Raw genomic sequence first — 20,113 nt, forward strand, 5'->3', positions numbered from 1 at the left:
AAAAATGGTTACCCTCAGTTTCATTTTATCTCTCCCTAGATAAACCCAGCCTCTCTATCCTCACATGTTTTGGGTTTGATGCCACTTAACCTCCTTCCAAGGAACTCTGTGTCAGTCTCAAAGTGGGAACCAAAAGCTGTGGCACTCTAAATGGCTAAAGATCCTTCACACATATATTTTGATTAGAAAGCTTGAAATGACAAAAAAAAAAGAAAACAATGTCAGATTAGAAGAAAGATTGAATTTGCTACATTATATAATTTGATCTGTAAAGATAATTTCATTTAGTTTAGAGCAGATAAGTTTACCATACTTCTATTATAAATAATTTCTTTTCTGCAGAAATTTGTGATGAAAAATCTTCAGAATATTCCACTTTCATCCATCTTTTAGAAACCAATAGAAAGTTTCCACAGTAATGAGTGGTGTAGTAATAAAAAGGTCTTAGAGGTTGCTGACAGTCGGTTAACACTAAGCCCTGTCAGATCTGTTTACAGGGAGTGTGTAACACATGACAGTCACCTTTCAGTTTTCAAGAGAATTTGGGGAATATCTAAAGACACCAGCTCTCCAAAGCTGTTGCACCAAAGCATTAGTTCAAAAACACAAAACGGATGAAAATCATTTGCCTTATCTGGTTTTCTTTGGTCTTTTTTCTTCATATAGTTAATTCCAGAAGGCTATTAAGAAGATTAAAGCACATATTTGCAGGTAGAAGAGTCAAGCTCATTAGGATAATAATTATTCCCCAGCTACTATCTAATCTTAAATTGCTGCTGGGAACATATGACCTTGAGCTGTCACACAGCCTGTTCTCCAGGAGGCTCATTGCTAATATTTCTGGGGGACAGACAAAGCACAACAAAGTGTTTCATGTGAGAAAATACCCAGAGCTGCTTTTTCCTGATGACTATGTATGAAATTAGGCTCTTCAGTGGCAGATAAGGAAAAGAGGGTTCATGTCTCCACAGTAAGTAAACCTTAGTGTACTTACCATATAGTTTTTAATTACAAAGCCTGTTTTCTCTCTGTTCCCCCTTTCTTGCAGACGTCAATCTCTTCCTAAGACTTGCGATTCTTTATAAATGATACCAAGGCATGAATCTATGCTGACTTATGAACAAAGCAACTTATCCTCAGCAAATGACTTAGTAAGTTTTTCTCTCTTTTTCTAGTTCCTAAAGTGTCTATATGAAAACTCTGAATTGGCATTAAAATGGAAATTATGGAAATACGGCATAATTTCCATTTTTTTGTAACATGCTTTATGGGAGTAAACTGTTCTGTACAACATCCTGCAGTGCGTCATACAAGTAAGGCTCCATGTAACTGCTGCTCGCCTAAGTTACATTGCAGTGTTTATGCCAGTAAATGGAGTACTGTAATTCTTTATATGGTAGGAAAGCCTGAATCCACTTAGGATGCCTTTGTTCACTCAGAAAGAAGGGATGGATTGATAGTTGGCCTCATTTAATGACTCTGAGAAAGTCATGCTTTGGGGTTTTTGGAGGGGACATTACCGTGTAGTGGTGTACCGCTGGGTGGCTGTTAGTGCCCGGGAAAGGAAGAGAGAGCGTGACACTGTCGCCCACAGGGGACCTCCCCAGGGGCTGGTCCCTGCTCCAGCTGTCTGTATGATACAAACATTGCGCTGACCATACACTTCAGAAGCACTGGAAAAAAGATTTTTAAGAAACTGACTTCACCACCAACACAGGCAGCCTTGATAACTCTTTCTTTCGACCCTGATAACTCTTTCTGACCACATGCATTTAATTTTACTCTAAACACAGTGGGTCAACTTCAACAGCAGGAGCAGAGAATATCTCCATCCTCCTTCCTAGCACCCATACATCCCAGTGGTCAGAGCCTTCCTCAGCGACATCAGAGAGGTAAATTCAAATCCCCTCCAATAAAGAAATTAATTTTACTTGGTTCTCCATCATGCAGTAGATTTCTTTAACTGCTCTGCTACAGAGCATACAAAGAAGAGAGGGCACCATTAGAGAAGATAGTCACTGCCACTTCATTTTGAGTACAGCATGATGTATAGGTGTTCTCAGTGTTTCTAAAATCAAACCTCAGAGATGAAGTAGTCAGGGGAAATACTCTGTTTCCTGATGCACACAGGTGCTCAGCTCCTGTTGAGACAGAAATGGTCTGTGTATATGCGGGAGCAGAGCTTCAGATGCCTTTGCAGCAAAACCAGAGTCCTCCACCTGTGTTCGGGTTTGAAGGAAATCTGCACTGGATTTACCAACATCACTGTTTTGAACAGGGCCTTGAAACTCCACTAATGTATGATACATGCCAGGACCAGTCCTGTTGCTGTCTGCACTATTCTGATGCTAACACTCTTCTCAGAAGCAACTGGGAAAAGAAGCAATTAACAGGACCTGGAGCCTTCTTGTTCCATTCATGGACATGGCCCTACTGAGGAGAATGGGAAAAGGTATAAATGGGTAAAAAGGGTAACTTATCCACTTTTGTCCCAGTCCCTTAAATCAAAGGCATAACTTCTAAATCATCATTCTAATCCCACAGTCTGTTTCTTTGTGAATTTTTTGTACCAGGATATTGAACTAAATATAGGAGAGGGAGCTATTGTTGCCTCAAATGTAAAACACAAGTTCAGCAAAATTCGTACCAGTTTTTCCTGCTGGGGAAAAAAATGTTCAAGCTGATAAGCAAACTGGAGAGAAGCAGGGGATATTTGTATTTAAACAATCAAAAAATATGTTTGCTTAATATATCTTGGTGATACTATCTTTTAAAACACATAGAGTTAACTCAAAGGAAACTGTTAAGAGAGAAACGGGGAGGAAATGGTAAGATAAGACACCTGAGATAAACAGTTTTAAAGCCTTTTAAAAAGCAAGTGGGGTATCAGAGAGGAGAAAGCCACCTATTGGGCTCCATCCAGGTGACAAATACTTCAGCATTCGCAAACATGATGCCGGGTAGAGATTTTGAAAACTTGAATGCCCAGAAAATGGGTGAGAGGTGGGTGTTGCAGAGATGCATCAGCAGGAGCAGACAAACTGATTGCAACATAGGTGCTGTGAGAAGAGCCCCGAAGATGAGGGCGCGTGGGGCAAAGGGGACTCACAGTGGTGTAGCCAACACTCCCCATGTACAGCCCTTTCATCTCTTTTGCTAACACACCTAGTGCTGCTGAGGAATGCCTAAATACCACTGTTTTTAAAGGCTTTCTGTCCCTACACATTTATGCTGTAACAGGATCCTGACGGAAAGCTCATAAATACCATCATGAGTTGGACCCACGTCATAAATAACAACTGGGAACAAAGGGAAGGCAAGAGAGCCAGTCAAAAAAAGGATGAAACAAGCTCTTCCAGAGTGAGGAAGAGGTATTACTTTTTGAGGTCTCCACTTGAAGGAAACAAAAAGACAAGTGGAAGTGATAGATGCATTGGGGATTTTTTTGTTACAACTATAACACATGAGCAGTTTGCATGTAAAGTTAAGTGACATTTGTCCCTTAGTTCTACATCAGCCCTACATCTCTGATTCACCAAGAGGAAGGGTTTATGATCAATAGGCTGTGGCTGCAAGAAATTACTTCATTCCTTTTCCTTTTTGCATTACTCATAAACCGCAGTTCTCCCATGAAGCCTTTCAGCAATGAACTCTGTACAGATTTTACAAGTCCAAGTTGTGCTGTACCTCATGTATAACATTATCTGCATAGTGTTTATGTGTTTTAGATTCCTGTGATTTAAATCCTGTAAAGATCTTATCTAGCAAAACTCCTTAACCTGCAGTTAACTTGCAGCACGAGTAGTCCTGTTGGTTTCTGAGCAATGAATTTCCTGCTTGAAATTTACTTCTTGAAGAACATGCGTGTTCTAAGTGGTTTTGTCAATTGTGGTTTACAGCTAGAATTTCAGGTTGCTCCAAGTTTTAGTAGAACTAATGAGAAAAGGGGAAAAGTATTAGCAAAAGGAGCTCTGTAAAAACACTCTTTTCCTATTTAAAAAAAACAAACAAACAACAAAAAACAACAAACAAAATCTCTCTTATTCCAGAAGCATTGTTTCTGGACACTTGAGATAAGACAGCCAAGAAAGGTGAACATTTGTCAGATGTCAATTTTTTTACTGATAGAAACAGAGTTATGCAAAGTTACTAGTGGCTTTTGGAATTCCTGTCTAAGGTCTCTGGGGAACTTCCTAGAAGAGGCTGGAGGAAGGTGTGCGGCCTCCAGAGGTTGTCCCCATCTGGCTCTTTTTTTTTTTTTTTTTTTCCCCCAAATATCCCTCTAAGGCATGAGGCAGGGTCTCCTGTATTGCTACCCCTGCTGCCTTCAGTCTTTAAGCAGTACAATTTTCTATTTATTTGCTTGCACAATGTCAAGAACGTTCCTAGGTCTTACACTGATCCTACCAGAAAAATCAGCTGTAGCTTATCCATTCACTTCAGTGACTGCAAGAGCAAGATGTGATGTCTAATGTGTATGTGTATGCTTCCCTCTTCCAGCAGCTCTAAACCAATATGTTTTTGAAAGAGTTAATATAAGATGTAATCTTTACATACATTAAAATTACTTTTGTGTAATGGAGTGGAGGATCCATAAAATAAATAATGTATCTGGGATCTCCTTAGGGCTGCTCTTGTCCTGTGCCCAATAACCCTCCAAGCCACAAGAGCCCGAAGAGGGGAAGACAAGCAGTGGAAAGGAACTCACCACAGTTATGCCATCATTTAGCAATGACTCTCCAAAGATCATCATGTAAAGCTGCTCATTAACGGAGGCTTCTTCAAAAACTACCAGAGCTGCCACAGGATCCACAGCTGAAATCATGCTGCCAAAGAGCAGGTTCTGCAGCAGGTTCAGGTCGGTCAGGCTGAAGGCTTCGATCTGGCAGACCCCATAGAGGGAGAGGCCAATCCCAAACGAGTTTAGCAGAGATCCCAACACAGACCACCACAGGATGGACCCAAAGTTTTCAAAAAATGGGCGAGTTGGCATGAAATAACCCTCCTCCAGGACAATGGGTGGAAGGAGATACAAGAAGTAAATACTTGTGTTCATCACTGGTGGAGATTTGTGATCAGAAGCAAAGATGATCGCTCCTACTAGTGCTCCAATGGCAATCAGGATGCAGCTTTCGGGCATGATTCTTGGTAATCGGTGATAGATATGGAAACCTTGAATAAAACGTTAGGGTATTATTCAAGTTTAAATTAACCTGATGTCAGACAGATGTTTTGCCTGCCTTTGAATACTTTGTCTTCAGACAGCCAGATTTTGCTCTTAGGATTATGAATGTAAAAACAGGCAGTACTGTTCCCTTCAAAATTAAACATTCCCAGACTTGTATCACTAAAGCAGGGGAAGAGTTTGGCCATGAATCTCTTCTCTTCCTGCTCCCCAGCTCTCGATTTCTGAGCAAGTGTGCCTGAGCCTAAGCTCTACTTCTAGGAATGCATAACCCTCACTGAAAAGGTACTCCACAATTCGGAAAGAAAATATTCTTCAAGAATCCTTGCTGCCCAACTGCTACTGCCAAACCTCTGAGGCACAGTATTGTCCCCCCATCTCAGAGACCCCTATCTTTGGCCGCAGGTTCGAAGGCAGCTCTGCCCAGTGCTGAGGAGGGTCCCTGGCTGCAGAGCTCCCGCTGGATTTGGGCTGACCAGGAACCTGTAGAAGCCCAAGGGAGCAGGGAGCAGCTCAGATGCCATGGTCTGCTCAGCTCCCTCCACTTCCAGCACTCCCCTGAAGCATTGCATGGACTCCAGGTGATCCACAGGCAGAGGGAGTGAGTACTCATGAACAAAATACCCAAAGCGGCAGGAATCAAGCCACAATAACATAAGGCTTTGTACAAGCTGATTAACCTTGCTTTTCTGGGAAAACTGCTGTTCCTATATAAGGTAAACAACATTTTGTAAAGAACCTTATGAGTTAGTTAACTAAAACAAAACCAGTGATTTCAGCAGAGCTGAAAGAACGACCAGCAGCCATCAAATATCTGAGAAAATAGTGCATCCTAAGGGATTTTTTTTTTCCTCACAGAATAAAGGCTGAGTCTACACCAGCAAATTAAGCAGGCCAAAGACCTTTCCAAGCAGAAAGGTTTAGCTTGCACCCATACAGCCAAATTCTCTTCCTTACCCCAGCATAAAGTGGTCACATCCACGCTGCCCGTGGGAACAGATCCTGGCCCACAGTCTGCCCGGGCACTGCCTGGGAGAAGGCTTGTCGACATGGGCCAGAGCTGGGAAGGAGCACACCAACGCTGATGTGGTATGGACAGTCACACACAGCTTCCCGACAGGGTGCTTGTTAGTTTACAAGCATAGATGTAGCCAAGCTGTTTTACAGAGAAAGGGCTACACTTACCATATAAATGTTGTGGGTGTGAATCTTCTGCCCACCTTGATGTACTACTACTGCAACTGCGTTCATATAATTCGTCCCATTTGACACGAATACTGATACCAATACTAAGATAATGTCTAGCAATGGCTCATCCGGTTGCTATACCAGGAACTGTGTAATCATATTGCGAATGAGAGGTGCCTCTACTAGAAATGTAAGGAATTTTTCAGAATTTACAAGAATGAGAATGAGGCAGACTACGAAACCTATAAATCCAATGGCTATGTCTCCGTGCCTGAAGCTAGGTCAACCTTCATCCTATAACTCTAGAAGCTAATGCCATGACTGCATTTCTGTGACCCTTGAATTATCAATGTTCACAAGTAAAGGAAAAGAAAAATATTTCTATGAAATTTCAACTAATTTATTTAGGAGACTATTTGTTTTTACCAAAAAGTACATTAAGATCGTAACTCTACTCATCTCCTTTTTAAATTTAAAAAATCATGTTCAAGTCTCCTGTCAGTTTTACAGAATAAGGGGATTGTTTTGCCTTTCAAGATCTCGGAAATGTTTCCCACCCTGAAATCTGGAAATCCAGAAAGAAGATAATACCTGAATAAAACACTGAAAATTTTTAACAGTTTGGAAATCTTCTTCCCTGGGTAACCAGATTATTCAGACTAACTCTTTCTTCCAAGTAGATTTGAAGTCAGCAGCTCCACACTTTTCATCAAAAATAATATTATTCGAAAACCCCCAGCTAAGGAACAGGTCTGCTGGGGAGGCATCACACCGTTCTTCTAAAGTATCTATTTCTTGCTCAAAACAAGAATATTGAGTAGATATGCCATATGGCAAGTCCTGTGGTTTTATGGATGATGAATAAAGAAATTGATCAATATGCTCACTGCTAACACACTCTGCTGATGCCATAACAACAAATTTGATTTGTGAAAATTTTTATTATTATTTTAGCAGTGAAGACATTTGTTTATAGGAATTGTGTTGAGATCATCAGATGAAACTGGCAAATCATGGTCAGTGGTAATGATTTTTGTCAATTGTGTGACTATGACATGAAAAACGTTTATCTTCAGGCCACCTCCAGAAAATCATCAGTCCCACCTACAAGCCTGTTCTATAGTAATGTTTGAAAATCCCATGGAAGATCAAAAGGACATGGAGATCATGTGTGCACCTCTTCACATTATTACCATCTTCTTCATTTATTTGATTGCATTAATTCTGAATGGTCAAAATAATTTGAGCCCAGCCATGCAAACATCTAAGACACATGGTGACCCACTTTTGCTATGTTAATTGCAGTCCCTACTTCTCCATGAGTTGTCTTCATTCAGATACTTACATGGAGCTCTAATAGAAGCTAGATATATTGGTATGTATTCAAAAGGCACTTACCCTACATTTCTGATGACCTACACCCTCTTAGACTCTCAGTCCCTCTCCTCTGGTATTACTTTCTGAGCAACTTTAAACAGCAGACATGTAAAACAAAGACTCATCGGGAAATGTTTCCTATTATTCACATAATGGAAGAATTCTTCCCACTTTTCTCCCCCAAATTCAATACTCTTGAAGTCTCAGTCTGGTGTTACTGATTTCTACAGCTGTGGCAGGTTGTAAATTCTGATATCTTGTCATGTGTAAAGACTAGAAAAAGGGATAGACAGCACTGTGTAGGGAAGCTCTGCTGCTACTCACTAGCATAGACAACCCAAGAGACATGAGGGTTAGAGGTGACATATTTACTTAAGCTGGAAGCATTCACAGGTGGAATTTTGTCATTGTCATGGTAACGAACACACCTGTTCTTTTGAGGACAGAAGCTGTAAAAACAATCCCAGCTACAAAAATGCATGGAAGATACTTGGTTACATGGTACTTTTTAACTTCTTGCCGAGGTAGGAGAACCCAAGATCCCATTTTCTACTCACCTATTTTTGCAAGAGAGGCAAGGAGGATCCAAAGAGTAACTTCATAGGGAATTTGCACATAGTCGTAGTCCACTGTGAAAACATGTAGCCTTGTATCTTGTGAAGAGTCAACAGCACCCCCGCGATCAGGTTCATAATGAGGCAAGAAACTCTTGCTCAGGTTGGGCTCATCCACATTAGCAGCAGCAGAACAGCATACCAGGCTCGACAGCGACAGCAACCAGTTCAAAAGCATTGCATGTGCAAGCGCGGCAGAGCCCATGTCTGGGGCTGTGACTCTTTTATTACAGATATAGCATATAGTGGGTGCATGAAGGTATGCAACACTCCTGTCGATTCGCGCTGCTCATAGCCACGGCCGCTTCTTCCTCAGGGCTGCTTCGTTTGCCTATTAGAGGTCATTTTAAAAGCCCTAGTGTGCCTATCCCGTTCCTTGTGTTACAGGCAGACCTGGAGGTTGTATGAAGATACCGGTTCTGCAGGTTCCTCTGACCCAGATAAACCCTGGCCACAGCATCACCCTGTTAAGGAACAAAAAGCCCTTTCCAACTACATTATTTATCCAGCCACTCTGATTTTTTTTCCCACTGTCAAACAAACAAACAAAAAAAAGCCACAACGCACACCGTTCAGGCAGCAAGTGCAGCACAAGTAAATAGCATCAGGTGGGAGAGACGGTGGCACCCTGACCAGGAAGGAGAGCCTGCTCCATACCTTCCTCTCCTGCCCTCACTGCCCGTCTGCCTCCCCAGCGCAACTGGCACCTCAGGTACCACACTTGGCACTGCTCACTGGTCCTGTCTCACCTGCTAACAAAACTACTTGGTGTGTAAATATAAGGATTCCGCAGGGCTTACAGCAGGGACATCTGGTGGAAGACCACGCAAATTACGTTCTCGTTTAGAAATGTGTTCTCTCTCTTAAATGCATGTATGTAACTTAGCACATTATAAAAAGAGAAAGAGGAATGTCTGAGTCACATGACGTGCCTAAAACTGGATGTTGAGTTGTCTTGTATTTAACATTTGTTTTACTCATGCCAGCGAGGCATTTATTGGACAATCAAATTATCCCCCTCCAACAAGACATTCACCATTATGGAACCTTTTTTAAAAGGTCAGCCTCTTCTCTCCTCCATAAAACCTGTGTTAGGATAACAAAGTGTGCAAACATAGTAATGTTGATTAGAATCATAGAATCATAGAATCATTAAGGTTGGAAAAGACCTCTAAGATCATCGAGTCCAACCGTCAACCCAACACCACCATGCCCACTAAACCATGTCCCTAAGCGCCTCATCTACACGTCTTTTAAACACTTCCAGGGATGGTGACTCAACCACTTCCCTGGGCAGCCTGTTCCAATGTTTCACCACTCTTTCAGTAAAGACATTTTTCCTCATGTCCAATCTAAACCTCCCCTGGCGCAACTGGAGGCCATTTCCTCTCGTCCTATCGCTTGTTACTTGGGAGAAGAGACCGACACCCACCTCGCTACAACCTCCTTTCAGGTAGTTGTAGAGAGCGATGAGGTCTCCCCTCAGCCTCCTTTTCTCCAGGCTAAACAACCCCAGTTCCCTCAGCCGCTCCTCAGAAGACTTGTTCTCCAGACCCCTCACCAGCCTCGTTGCCCTTCTCTGCACACGCTCCAGCACCTCGACGTCCTTCTTGTAGTGAGGGGCCCAAAACCGAACACAGTATTCGAGGTGCGGCCTCACCAGTGCCGAGTGCAGGGGCACAATCACTTCCCTACTCCTGCTGGCCACACGATTTCTGATACAGGCCAGGATGCCATTGGCCTTCTTGGCCGCCCGGGCACACTGCCGGCTCATGTTCAGCCGGCTGTTGACCAACACCCCCAGGTCCTTTTCTGCCAGGCAGCTTTCCAGCCACTCTTCCCCAAGCCTGTAGCGCTGCATGGGGTTGTTGTGGCCGAAGTGCAGGAAAGCTGCACTTAAGCAGGAAAGCTGCTTAGAAGTTGCTAAAGCCTGTATTACATGCATTAGAAGTGAGTAAATTTAATTTACTGACAAATTATTCAAATTACCCACGGATTGGGTTGTATTGGAAAACAACACTGAATCTCACAGACTGTCGGGTTACCTCTACATTAGGGATCCAGTGTGTGTGCTCTGAGATGCTCTGCAGTGCAAAGCAAAAGGCAGCAAGTGGTAACAATTGGGAAATTTGCTTCAAAAGCTTATCGTGATCTGAACTTAAACTCCAATGCAGGTGCAACTGAAGTGACAAAATTTTCTCTGGTACAGCCAATGATGCCGTTTGATGTTATGTTTCTACACGAGACACTATCTTCCGCTTCTGCCTCACAGCACCACCACCAGTTGTCCCACTGAAGACTTTGAACACAATACAAAATCAGGAAGATAATGCTCAGCCTGCTTGCAAAAGAGTTGTTCTTTTTTCAGTATACTGGTCCTGTTAACAGCAGTATTTCTTGAAGTCCCTTTCCAACAAGGAATCTGGTGGACGAGCTATTCAATTAGAATTATAGAACAAGGATTCGTTAACTTGAAGGCCAAATGAAGTCAGCAGAACACCAGATCAGTGGCTCTCCTACTCAGATTTTCTTAACGCTAACCGTTGCATTTCACTTAGCTACAGCCATATACACACAGACTGCAAGCTGCCTTGAGGGTAAGTGATATGAACCCTGGAGAGTTAGCAGCCAGAGGACTGCAGGGGAAAGATTTCAGAGTCCCTGGAAGTATACTAGCTGTGACAACCAGGACTTTGATTTACAACCGTGACACACCCATAACACCAACAGGTTCAGTGGGACCCATGAGTGACCAGCACCAGACAGGATCAGCAGTGTGCAGATGACTCTGAGGGTGAAATGTTTCACAACTGGTAGGAACGCTTTCTCCCATTGCAGGAAGGATGGAGATACCTGGGATCAGCCCTGACACAGTGCTCCTTCTTTTCTCAACCCCTTCGGCATACCCAGTTGTGGCAGTCTCCCAGAGCTTTTCTTCCTTGGTACTCCCACAGGAGGAGGTAACTCGTTTAAAGAGTTTGGATTTGTCCCACTGGACTGCACAGGAAAATTAAACTGCAAGCTTCCTCTGGAGCTCCCTTTTTAAATCTTTTTCTAGAAAACAAGTATAAAATATTCCAGAAGAAATACAGTGCAAAGAACGAAACACTCACATGTATGTCTCAACATCATAGCAAAAGAATATAATAAATATAATAAAAATAATAATAAAATAATAATTTATGAAAGATAGCTCACATTTACAGTTGTGTGCAGTGCCACTTAGTTTTACTGTGGGCTGCAGCACTGTCACACTGCAGTCCTTCTCGCTGCTTTGGAGTGAGCTATTGCTGACTGCAGTGACAGTCCACAGTGGTCAGCCGATGTAGAAAAGGTCTTTTACAATCACGTTGCCATTCCTGAGCCTGCTGTCATCCCTCTGTGAAATTTCTGCTATCGATATACCAGACTGAATAACCTTTGGAAAAAGCCCTTCAGACTGCAATTTCCCAACATCTTAGTAGTTTTCACTGGCATGTGGTAACGCATATATTTCCAGAACTTCTTGTTTGGAGCAGCAGAAATAGAAGACTTCCAGGTGATGACTGGTAAAATCCGAAGAGCCTTCTTCACTACTGGAGGCAAAGTCTCTGGCTCTTGGAAAGCCTGGAACTTTATTAATACCAGTTTGATCTTTTTGTCTTCTAACGCACAGTTCACTGCTGCCTGCAGTTCAAAGATGCTTGGTCCGCTGACGTAGGCTGGGCTCAAAATAATTATTGCTCGTCTGCTTTGTTTAATAGCTGTAACAACTTCATCTGTGTATGCTGGAGAAGAAATGGCGATTGTTACTGCATTCTATAATGGACTTTTTATCTGATCAGTTCCTTTATCAACAGCTAAACCCCAGAAATTGGGAAAACCAGAAATAGGGATGCTGAGTAATCACATAACCCCTAGAAATATGTTTGCTGTCAGAGGGTACTGCGGCTGTTCTTATACAGCCTGGAGAACACAACTTGCTGCTCAGGAGGCGGAGAGCACAGCTGAGACCTCAACAAACTTTGTTGCTACTCAAAGAGGGTCTCAAGGGACACTTGGACTTGTCTTTTTCTCTCCCAGGGACAGGTACTGAGGGCTTTCTAATTACTTCAGGTAGAACTGAATAAAGTTGCTCAGAAAGTTAACTACTGAAATATTTTGGGTCTTCTTTTCAGGGAATGGAGTCTGCTTGCAAAGAAATTCTTGGACAAGAAGCTTTGTTTCAGCCTAGTAGCTCCCCAGCGACCACACTCAGACGTGTGTGTGCCTCAGGTGCAGGGGCCAGATAAAAAGATCAAAACATGACGAGATTTGAGCAGAAACTCTAGTACCAAAATATACCATTTGCTGATCTGGTGCATAAGGTTTTTTGGAAAGTGAAAAACAATTTTATAAAGAACTGAAGATTTTCTACCATCCATAGGGACCTTACCTCCTCCTGGAAGAACATCTCTTTCAAGAATGCATAACTTGTATCCATATTTATTTTCCAGCATATCTGGAAGAAGCTCCAGGGCAAATTTTTCCTCACTAATTAAGGTAGAGTCATTTTCAGAAGAGTCTAGTTTTGCATAGGACACAAATGCATCAAATTCTTTGCCATCTAAAAAAAAGAAATAAGTACCACCGTATACATTAACAAGTCTGTCTGAAGCATTCAGCTTCTTTCTTAATGCTCAGTTTCCATTTGTATCTATTTAAGTAGGCACAACACAAACCTCAAATTATCACCTCTTCATGAAGTACAGCCATCCAGTTACGCAAAGCCAACCCTTACTCCTCACTGTCTTGCAAATGTTGTAGACATACACTACCAAAGCAAATGAGGAAGCTACAGATGACTAGTGCAAGGAAGCTTAAATCAAGCGTTTTTCTGCATTTTCAAAAACATGGTCCAGTTTTCACCAGTGGAAGATCTGGCCCCTTCCAGGCAAAATCCATGTTGTAGGGAATGATTCCCAATCTTTTCTCGCATTTGCCCCAATGCCGATTCCAAAAATACTCATCAGTGCACAACCTACGTTGAAAATATAGTGAATTTTAAAGGAACAATGTTCTTAGATATCAGTTGCTTGCAAAAGATGTGCTGTTTTCATACACTGTTATGTTTGTATTCAGAGAGACTCGTGCAAGTAGCAAAGCCCAAGTCTGATCCAAATATCAGCTCAGATGCTGAGCCCTGACCAGTTCCTGAACTTTGTTTCAGTCTCATTAAAAGAATATGTTTGTGAGGTGCAGATGAAAAATATATAAAGAACTTTTCTCAGCTTTGAAACAGCCTGGTACCAATGACCTGAGTTAGGCCCATTCTTAACTACAAACAAATCTTATCTATTTGCCAAGTAAAATTTGAACTACACTTGAGGGAGGAGGAAGCAAAACAAAAGGAATTGCTGGTGAAAGCAAAAGGCACAGCGGACTCAGTCCGGTTCCCCGTATGTTGTTGCTTGATGCCATTTAAGGTGTGCTAAGGTTGATGGGACCGCCAAATTTGACATGGGAACTATTGGACACTCAAATCTTTTGGAATGGCAGGACATCCTCAGGCAGTAAAAATGACATCAGACACCTATGTTCAATCAGCTGAATTGTATCATATGTCAATACAGTTAATAGAAACCAGAAAGAAATTCAGCTGTTTAGTGTAGAGTCCTACTGCAGGGTGCTGCTGCAGGGCGAGCTGAGAAGCTCTCTAGATTTCACCATATTGACTACATCTTCACTGCACGGGAACTGAGACACCTACCTCCAGCACAGACACCTAAGTAATGGTGTTGAGTATCACCCCCTGCCTCAGTGTTAACCTCCTGATTTCTATCCTTAGGTGTAAGATTAGGATCACAAACCTGAGCTAGATCCTACAGGTTCCCACAGGATCTAGAAGAGCCCATATGGATTCCAGGGAGCCAAGGAAATACACATAGAAAACTAATGACATGCATGAGCTGGGGTTGAACAGCTACATTCAGAACCAGCACGTAGCAGAAAGTATGTCATCAAAACAAAACATAGGTGTGCAGATTAGGTTTAGAGGCCAAGGATATAATTAGACAACTACACTCTGAATTGAAGCTCCTTTGAAACTGTTTTTAAATGACAATAAATTGCACCACAAGCCATCTATTCCTCATTTCACCCACAGAGGTCACTGCAATCTTATTAGACAATGACCATTAATAAATACATCGCCATTTTCTTTTATAATATTACTGTTACAATAGCAAGTTAAAGACACATACACAGTAAGCAGCACTAGGATTTTTTTTTTCCCCTAGAATTGTACAGAAGGACAGTTACAACCTGAGGAACTTTTGGCACAAACATTTAAGATGCCCAAAGGGTAGGAAATGAAGAATACCCAAGTTAAGCAAAGTGACTGCATAGGCTATCTATAAATGTTAGTATGACAACTTCTGCATTGTTTCTTTCTCCTTGTGGAAGAAGGCAAGATTTTTAAGAGGTATATCTGAATTGGCTAAGGAGGGTTAGAGAGGCATGAGAAAAAAGGTGACCTTACTGCTGTCTTCAACTACCAAATGGGAGCGTACGGAGAGGATGGAGACAGATTCTTCTCTGAGATGCACAGTGATAGGAGAAGAAGCAACAGACACAAGATGCAACACGGGAAATTCTCATTAGATGTTAGTGAAAAAGTTTGCACTGTGAGAGTGGTCAAACACTGGAGCACGTTGTCCAGAGAGGTTGTGGATTCTCTAGCCACAAGTTCCTGAGCAACCTGGCCTAGGTTGGCTCTGCTTTGAGCAGGGTGTGGAATCAGACGACTCCCAGGGGTCCCTTCCGACTCTGTGGGATTCTGCAATTCTCTGATTCTGTGCTAAGAGGGATGGAAGAGAAGAAATGATGGGAAGGAAGAAACGGCAAAATTAAGTCATAACTGCTGCTTTGCTGCTATATGAGCAAGCCCTTTCAGACCTCAGGTGACTTGATATGCATCCACATGAAGAGAGAAGGACATAATCCTATGGGTGAGAACACATTTTATGGCAAATCACCTTAGGCAGAAAACTATCTGGGTAGGCATAGTTGGTCTGCACACTCCATGCCCCTACGCTGCAAATGGTGCTGTGTGCATGTGGTACATGAGAGTCAGGGAGCAGGACACAGGCTGCCACAGTGGAACCTAATGGTGTCTTCAACTTCAATGCACAAATCTTGGCAGGTCTGTCTCTGTCCTACTGACATACGGGGTGAGCTCTAAGGGGACTTTCCAGAGGTTCTTAAATCAATTTGTTACCAAATAGAGGGGAAATTTTGAGTGATTTCCCAAATCGCTTTTGCCAGCTGCCTTAGGGCTCACAAAAATACTTTCCAAAGGGCAGTTAATTGTCTCATTGCGTATGTATTTATAGATACCTAGATACAGTTATTTCACACTCATGTATAATCTACATATACACGTGCAAACACAAAAGCAGACTCAGACACCTATATCTCAAGCTGCATCAAGATTCAAGAATTTTTAGAAAAATTTCCCTGGGCACATACTATCAGATTTCTTTCAACCCATGTAAGAAAATTATATGTTAAATTCTTTGAAGTAGGCACTGTCATTTTTACACCGTCTACTCTGTTGGAGGCCCATTTTAGCTGAGATGATGGGGCGATGCTACTATGGAGATTTGAAATATCAGAAGCTGATCACTCTGCTGTAAATGTCAAGATGGTCAACATAATTTTTAGAAAGGAAATATGAATATTTCCCAAATGTACACTACCCGGTGCCCTATATCATCTTATTTCTCTCCTTTGTTTATTCTTCTGAAAAATTATTTGGCTTCAAGTGAACAATACAATAGACTCTGGAATCCTTCACTTAGTTCTGCAAGGACATTTGATTCTTGTCCACAGGTTCTGTTGAACACTTTAGGAGAATGAGGTTAAAATGTTGGAGATGCTCTATTATTCCCTGCAAAGGGACTGCCAAAATTCAGCTTCCTGCTCTAATCTTCCATGGGTAAATTAGGGATATTGTAAAAGGCTAACTGTGACATTTCAGTTGGTGTTAGTATTTCCTCCACCATTTTTTTCCATCTGAATCCACTGAGCATCTTGCTAGCTTTAGCAGCCTTTGTATCGGCTCAAAGAGAACAGGGTCATTAAGATAATTTAACTAAATGGTTAATTCACACCGGATTAACCCACATGGCAAAAGGCAGTAGAAAAACCGGAGAAAATTAATATTATACCATGTTTCTTACCTCCTGTAGTTTCGTTGTGGACCAGGTAACTTCGGTACATCAGCACTATTTCAATCCAGTGCTGGTAAACAAAGGCAGTGCAAAAAAGGAATGCAAATAGAGTAGAAATGGCACTGCATAGTATGTATAAGAGAAACACTGTAGAAAGAAAAGGGTCTATCATAACTCAGGCTTTCCAAAATAATGTTGACACTTAGATGAAAAACTCAGTCCAGAAATGGGGGCAAACCATCTCACAATCTTCATTCTTGCCCCTCTGGCAAACCCTAGGGAAGTCAGGAATTAGTTGCAAACCTCAACATGGAGTTTCAGTTTACCATCAGGGACCTTTTTTGAATGGTATGTCTGTGATGGTATGAAAAGCCAACCTGTGATGGAAGGCACAGATCAAACAGTCTGTGGTACACTTAGCAGGGCTGAAAGTAGTCATTGCTTGAGATGGAAAAGTCACATCAGAACACACATAGCTGCACACAGTGCCCTGCTGGAGACTTCCTGTGCCACTCCAGTGATGAATCTCCACTGTGAACTATGGTTCAATGGTTTAGTTTCCACACTGATTCTGGTTTTGGCCTTTGCTTGAAAGGCTGCCACATTCATAACAGTTATGGTAACTTCTCAGAAACATGCACGCTAAGGACTGGGGAAACAAACAGAAATGTCCTATGAAAATCAAGGAATACTACTGCTTTCAGCAGCCACTCTGCTTCAGTTTAGTAGACCGCCTATTAGTGTTCAGAGATGCTACTCTCCTCTTCCTCCCAGTTACTCTCCAGCTTCCGCTTGGCCCACCTGCGTGCAGTAAGTCCCCAGATACCCCCATCCTTCTGAGTAGTCCTCAGAATAATGTGCCTTTCTAGACATCTAACAAATCAAACTTTTCCCATCCAGCTTCAAGAAACTTCTGCAGCTAGCTAAAAAGCCAGTGTCAATGGGGAATGAATTTGCAGCAGTGAGTAAATCAAAATGTGTCTTCAAGGGCAAATAGTCATCCATCGATAGTTTTACCTCTCTGCTTTCTTTTCAGCTGGATCACAGCAGTGGCATTCCCCACCGAATTCTCAGCAAAGCATGTGAAGTTGCTTCTGAGGTCCCTTTCGGTAACTTCTTTCAGTTTCGCAACATGAAGAAGTGTGTGCCCCCTTAAACCTTTTGGACAAACACTAAAGAGAAAAAAATACGTATTTGCATTATACCTTTGCTGTTCATCCACACAATCTCCAAATGTCTTAAATACCAAGAAAGAGGAGCTTGCAACTTCTTAACATTCAGCTTGAACCTTTAACAGCAATACAATATTCTGGTTTGGAACTTCCATTTGGATTTACATTGTAAGAAAATACTAACATCAAAGGTCTGCAGACTGAAAGGTTTATTCTTAATTCATCAACTCAGCAAAATACTTAAGCACTTGCCTAGTTTTAAACATGTAGTCCCCTTTGACTTCTATAAGATTATTTCTGTTTTTCTAAGATGTAAAAAAATCCCCCAGGGAAAATGCAGGGAAATGAAACTTCAAAAAGGAGCCCTAAGAGACGACTAGCTGGGCAAAAAGACTGAGCAGCACAGCCTCTTGCACAGGGGTAAAAAGCCCAAGGACAGGATAGGCAAACAGAGTAAGACAGATATAAGGGATGGAAGTATAGGAAATGAAGAGGTAACAGAGGAATCCCTTTGGGACTGAGTGAGGGTTGTGGGGAACAGATCTGTGTCTGCAACCACTCGAGAACACCCAGGGTTTCTGTGTCTCAGCATTTCTCTTTGAAAGCCACAAGTACAGGCATCTCTGGGTGGTCCCGAAGGCACCTCACATCATGCCACTGCAAAATGACAGTCTACCATGGCCCTACCTCTGCTAACTCAAGATACACAGGTGTGAGCACGGGCAAAGATTCAACCTGTACTGAAAGTCTGTTGGGAATGCTTTATTCATTTGGGTTTTTAAAAAATAAACAAACAGCAATTGTATGCATGCAAAAAGCTAAAAACTTGGTAAGAAGAACATTACAAAGCTAAACATTCATAAGTTAGGAAAATCCAATTTCCAATTACCTCATGAGTGAATGTGTGTGTGCGTGTCCATGTGTGTGTGTGGTATCATCATTTGTTATTTTTTTCCCATATGACTCCTATTAAGAACTTAATTTTAGCAGCGACAGCAGGGCTTTTGCTTCCCCCGGTGTACAGAAAAGTTTTCCCATAAAGATGACTCAGGACTGTGTAGTGAAAGACACACTTGTTTATGTTGCCTCCACCATGTTTCTTGCCCAAGTTGGACACTGCATAAGTGAATGAGACAGGGAAGTACAGGAAGGAAGGGGAAGTATGGTGACTATTTGGGTTGTCCCCAAGTCACAGGAAACCTATCCCACACACATTGCTTCTCTGCAGGGTCTGGTTAATTCTTGCCAGGGAAAATGACTGAAATTCAGTGCTGCAAGTCCTCAGACTGACTCAATAAACACACCCCAACGTCTGAGGTACCCAAACTCCTTTCAATGTCTGCAGTACTGTTTTATATAAACCAGATCTGGTTTATCCCCCCCTTGGAGACAGCTTCCAAAGACAGATTGTGTGAGTTGCTAGTAAGGCACAACAGAAGGAACACTTGAAAACAGCTGATGTGGGCACAGGCAACCAAGCACCATTCATGTTGAAGCTGTCCCTGAGCTAAAGCTTTAGGAAAAAGAGTTAAGATTGCACAGAAAGTTTGAGTTCTTGACTTTATGGCCATCAATATGTGCTTCTGTATGCAAAGTGCACGTGCCTGTCAGACACTTATGGACATAATATGTTGAACAACAGAGCTTTCTGAGTTTCTTTCAGTAAAATGTATTCATTAAAGCTATTGTAGAAGGATTTTTACAGTTGCTGACTGTAGTAGCAATCAGACTACTGGGTTTTTTCTTACCTTGTTTCCTGATTCAATTTCTCATTTATATTTTCTTTGTTGTTTCTTTTCCATGTTACCCTCATCGAAGAAACTCTTTCAAACCCAAACTGTACACGGCATTCCAATTCAAGTGGCTTTCCTGGAACAAAAAAACTTGTTTTGCTTTATCAGGATCTATCATTATCTGTCAATACCTCATTTAAACTTTTTCTTTCACTTTCAGATGACGAATCGAAACTTACCAAGCTCTGCTTCGAGGATCACCACACCATTGGGATACAAGAAGTTTGGTGGATGGATAGTGGTTTTTGCTGCAATTGATAGGAATACTGTTAATAACTATAATGCTATCATCAGTGCAGAAGACCAGAGAAAATGTCTTACAGAATTTTCTTTTTCGAATGTTGGGTGGCATTCGGACACCTAAGTCCAAGAGGATGATTTACAGTTGTTGAGGTGTTTGAGAGTGCACAGATAAGGGAGTTTTGACCACAGAACTTATGTAGCTACTTAAAGACCTGCTATCTCAGTTACTCTGAGGCATTGCCATCTTACATGAGCTGAGGAGCTCAGCATCTAGCCTGCACTTAAGGTTATTTAGGGTTCAGAAATTAGCCCCCCCCCCCCCCCCCCCCCCCCCCCCCCCCCCCCCCCC

At 42.1% G+C, this 20,113-nt stretch overlaps 2 protein-coding genes across 2 annotated transcripts in view; both read right to left on the minus strand.

Moving 5' to 3' along the window:
- SLC9A4 (solute carrier family 9 member A4) overlaps positions 1-8,569 on the minus strand; it is a 37,098-nt gene extending 28,529 nt beyond the window's left edge. The window contains 2 exon segments of the mRNA XM_019471215.1: positions 4,709-5,172; positions 8,308-8,569. Coding sequence (XP_019326760.1) covers positions 4,709-5,172; positions 8,308-8,569 — 726 coding nt within the window.
- Positions 8,570-11,757: 3,188 nt separating this feature from the next.
- Positions 11,758-20,113, minus strand: part of IL18RAP (interleukin 18 receptor accessory protein) — a 14,796-nt gene continuing 6,440 nt past the window's right edge. Inside the window, exons 5-10 of the mRNA XM_019471223.1 lie at positions 19,701-19,769; positions 19,477-19,597; positions 17,574-17,728; positions 16,566-16,703; positions 12,779-12,949; positions 11,758-12,131 (exon numbers count right to left, since the gene is read on the minus strand). Of these exons, the coding sequence (XP_019326768.1) occupies positions 11,758-12,131; positions 12,779-12,949; positions 16,566-16,703; positions 17,574-17,728; positions 19,477-19,597; positions 19,701-19,769 (1,028 nt within the window). The remainder of the gene's footprint in view (positions 12,132-12,778; positions 12,950-16,565; positions 16,704-17,573; positions 17,729-19,476; positions 19,598-19,700; positions 19,770-20,113) is intronic.

This window comes from Aptenodytes forsteri, unplaced genomic scaffold, assembly GCF_000699145.1.
Source record: "Aptenodytes forsteri isolate BGI_AS27 unplaced genomic scaffold, ASM69914v1 Scaffold96, whole genome shotgun sequence".
NCBI lineage: Eukaryota > Metazoa > Chordata > Aves > Sphenisciformes > Spheniscidae > Aptenodytes > Aptenodytes forsteri.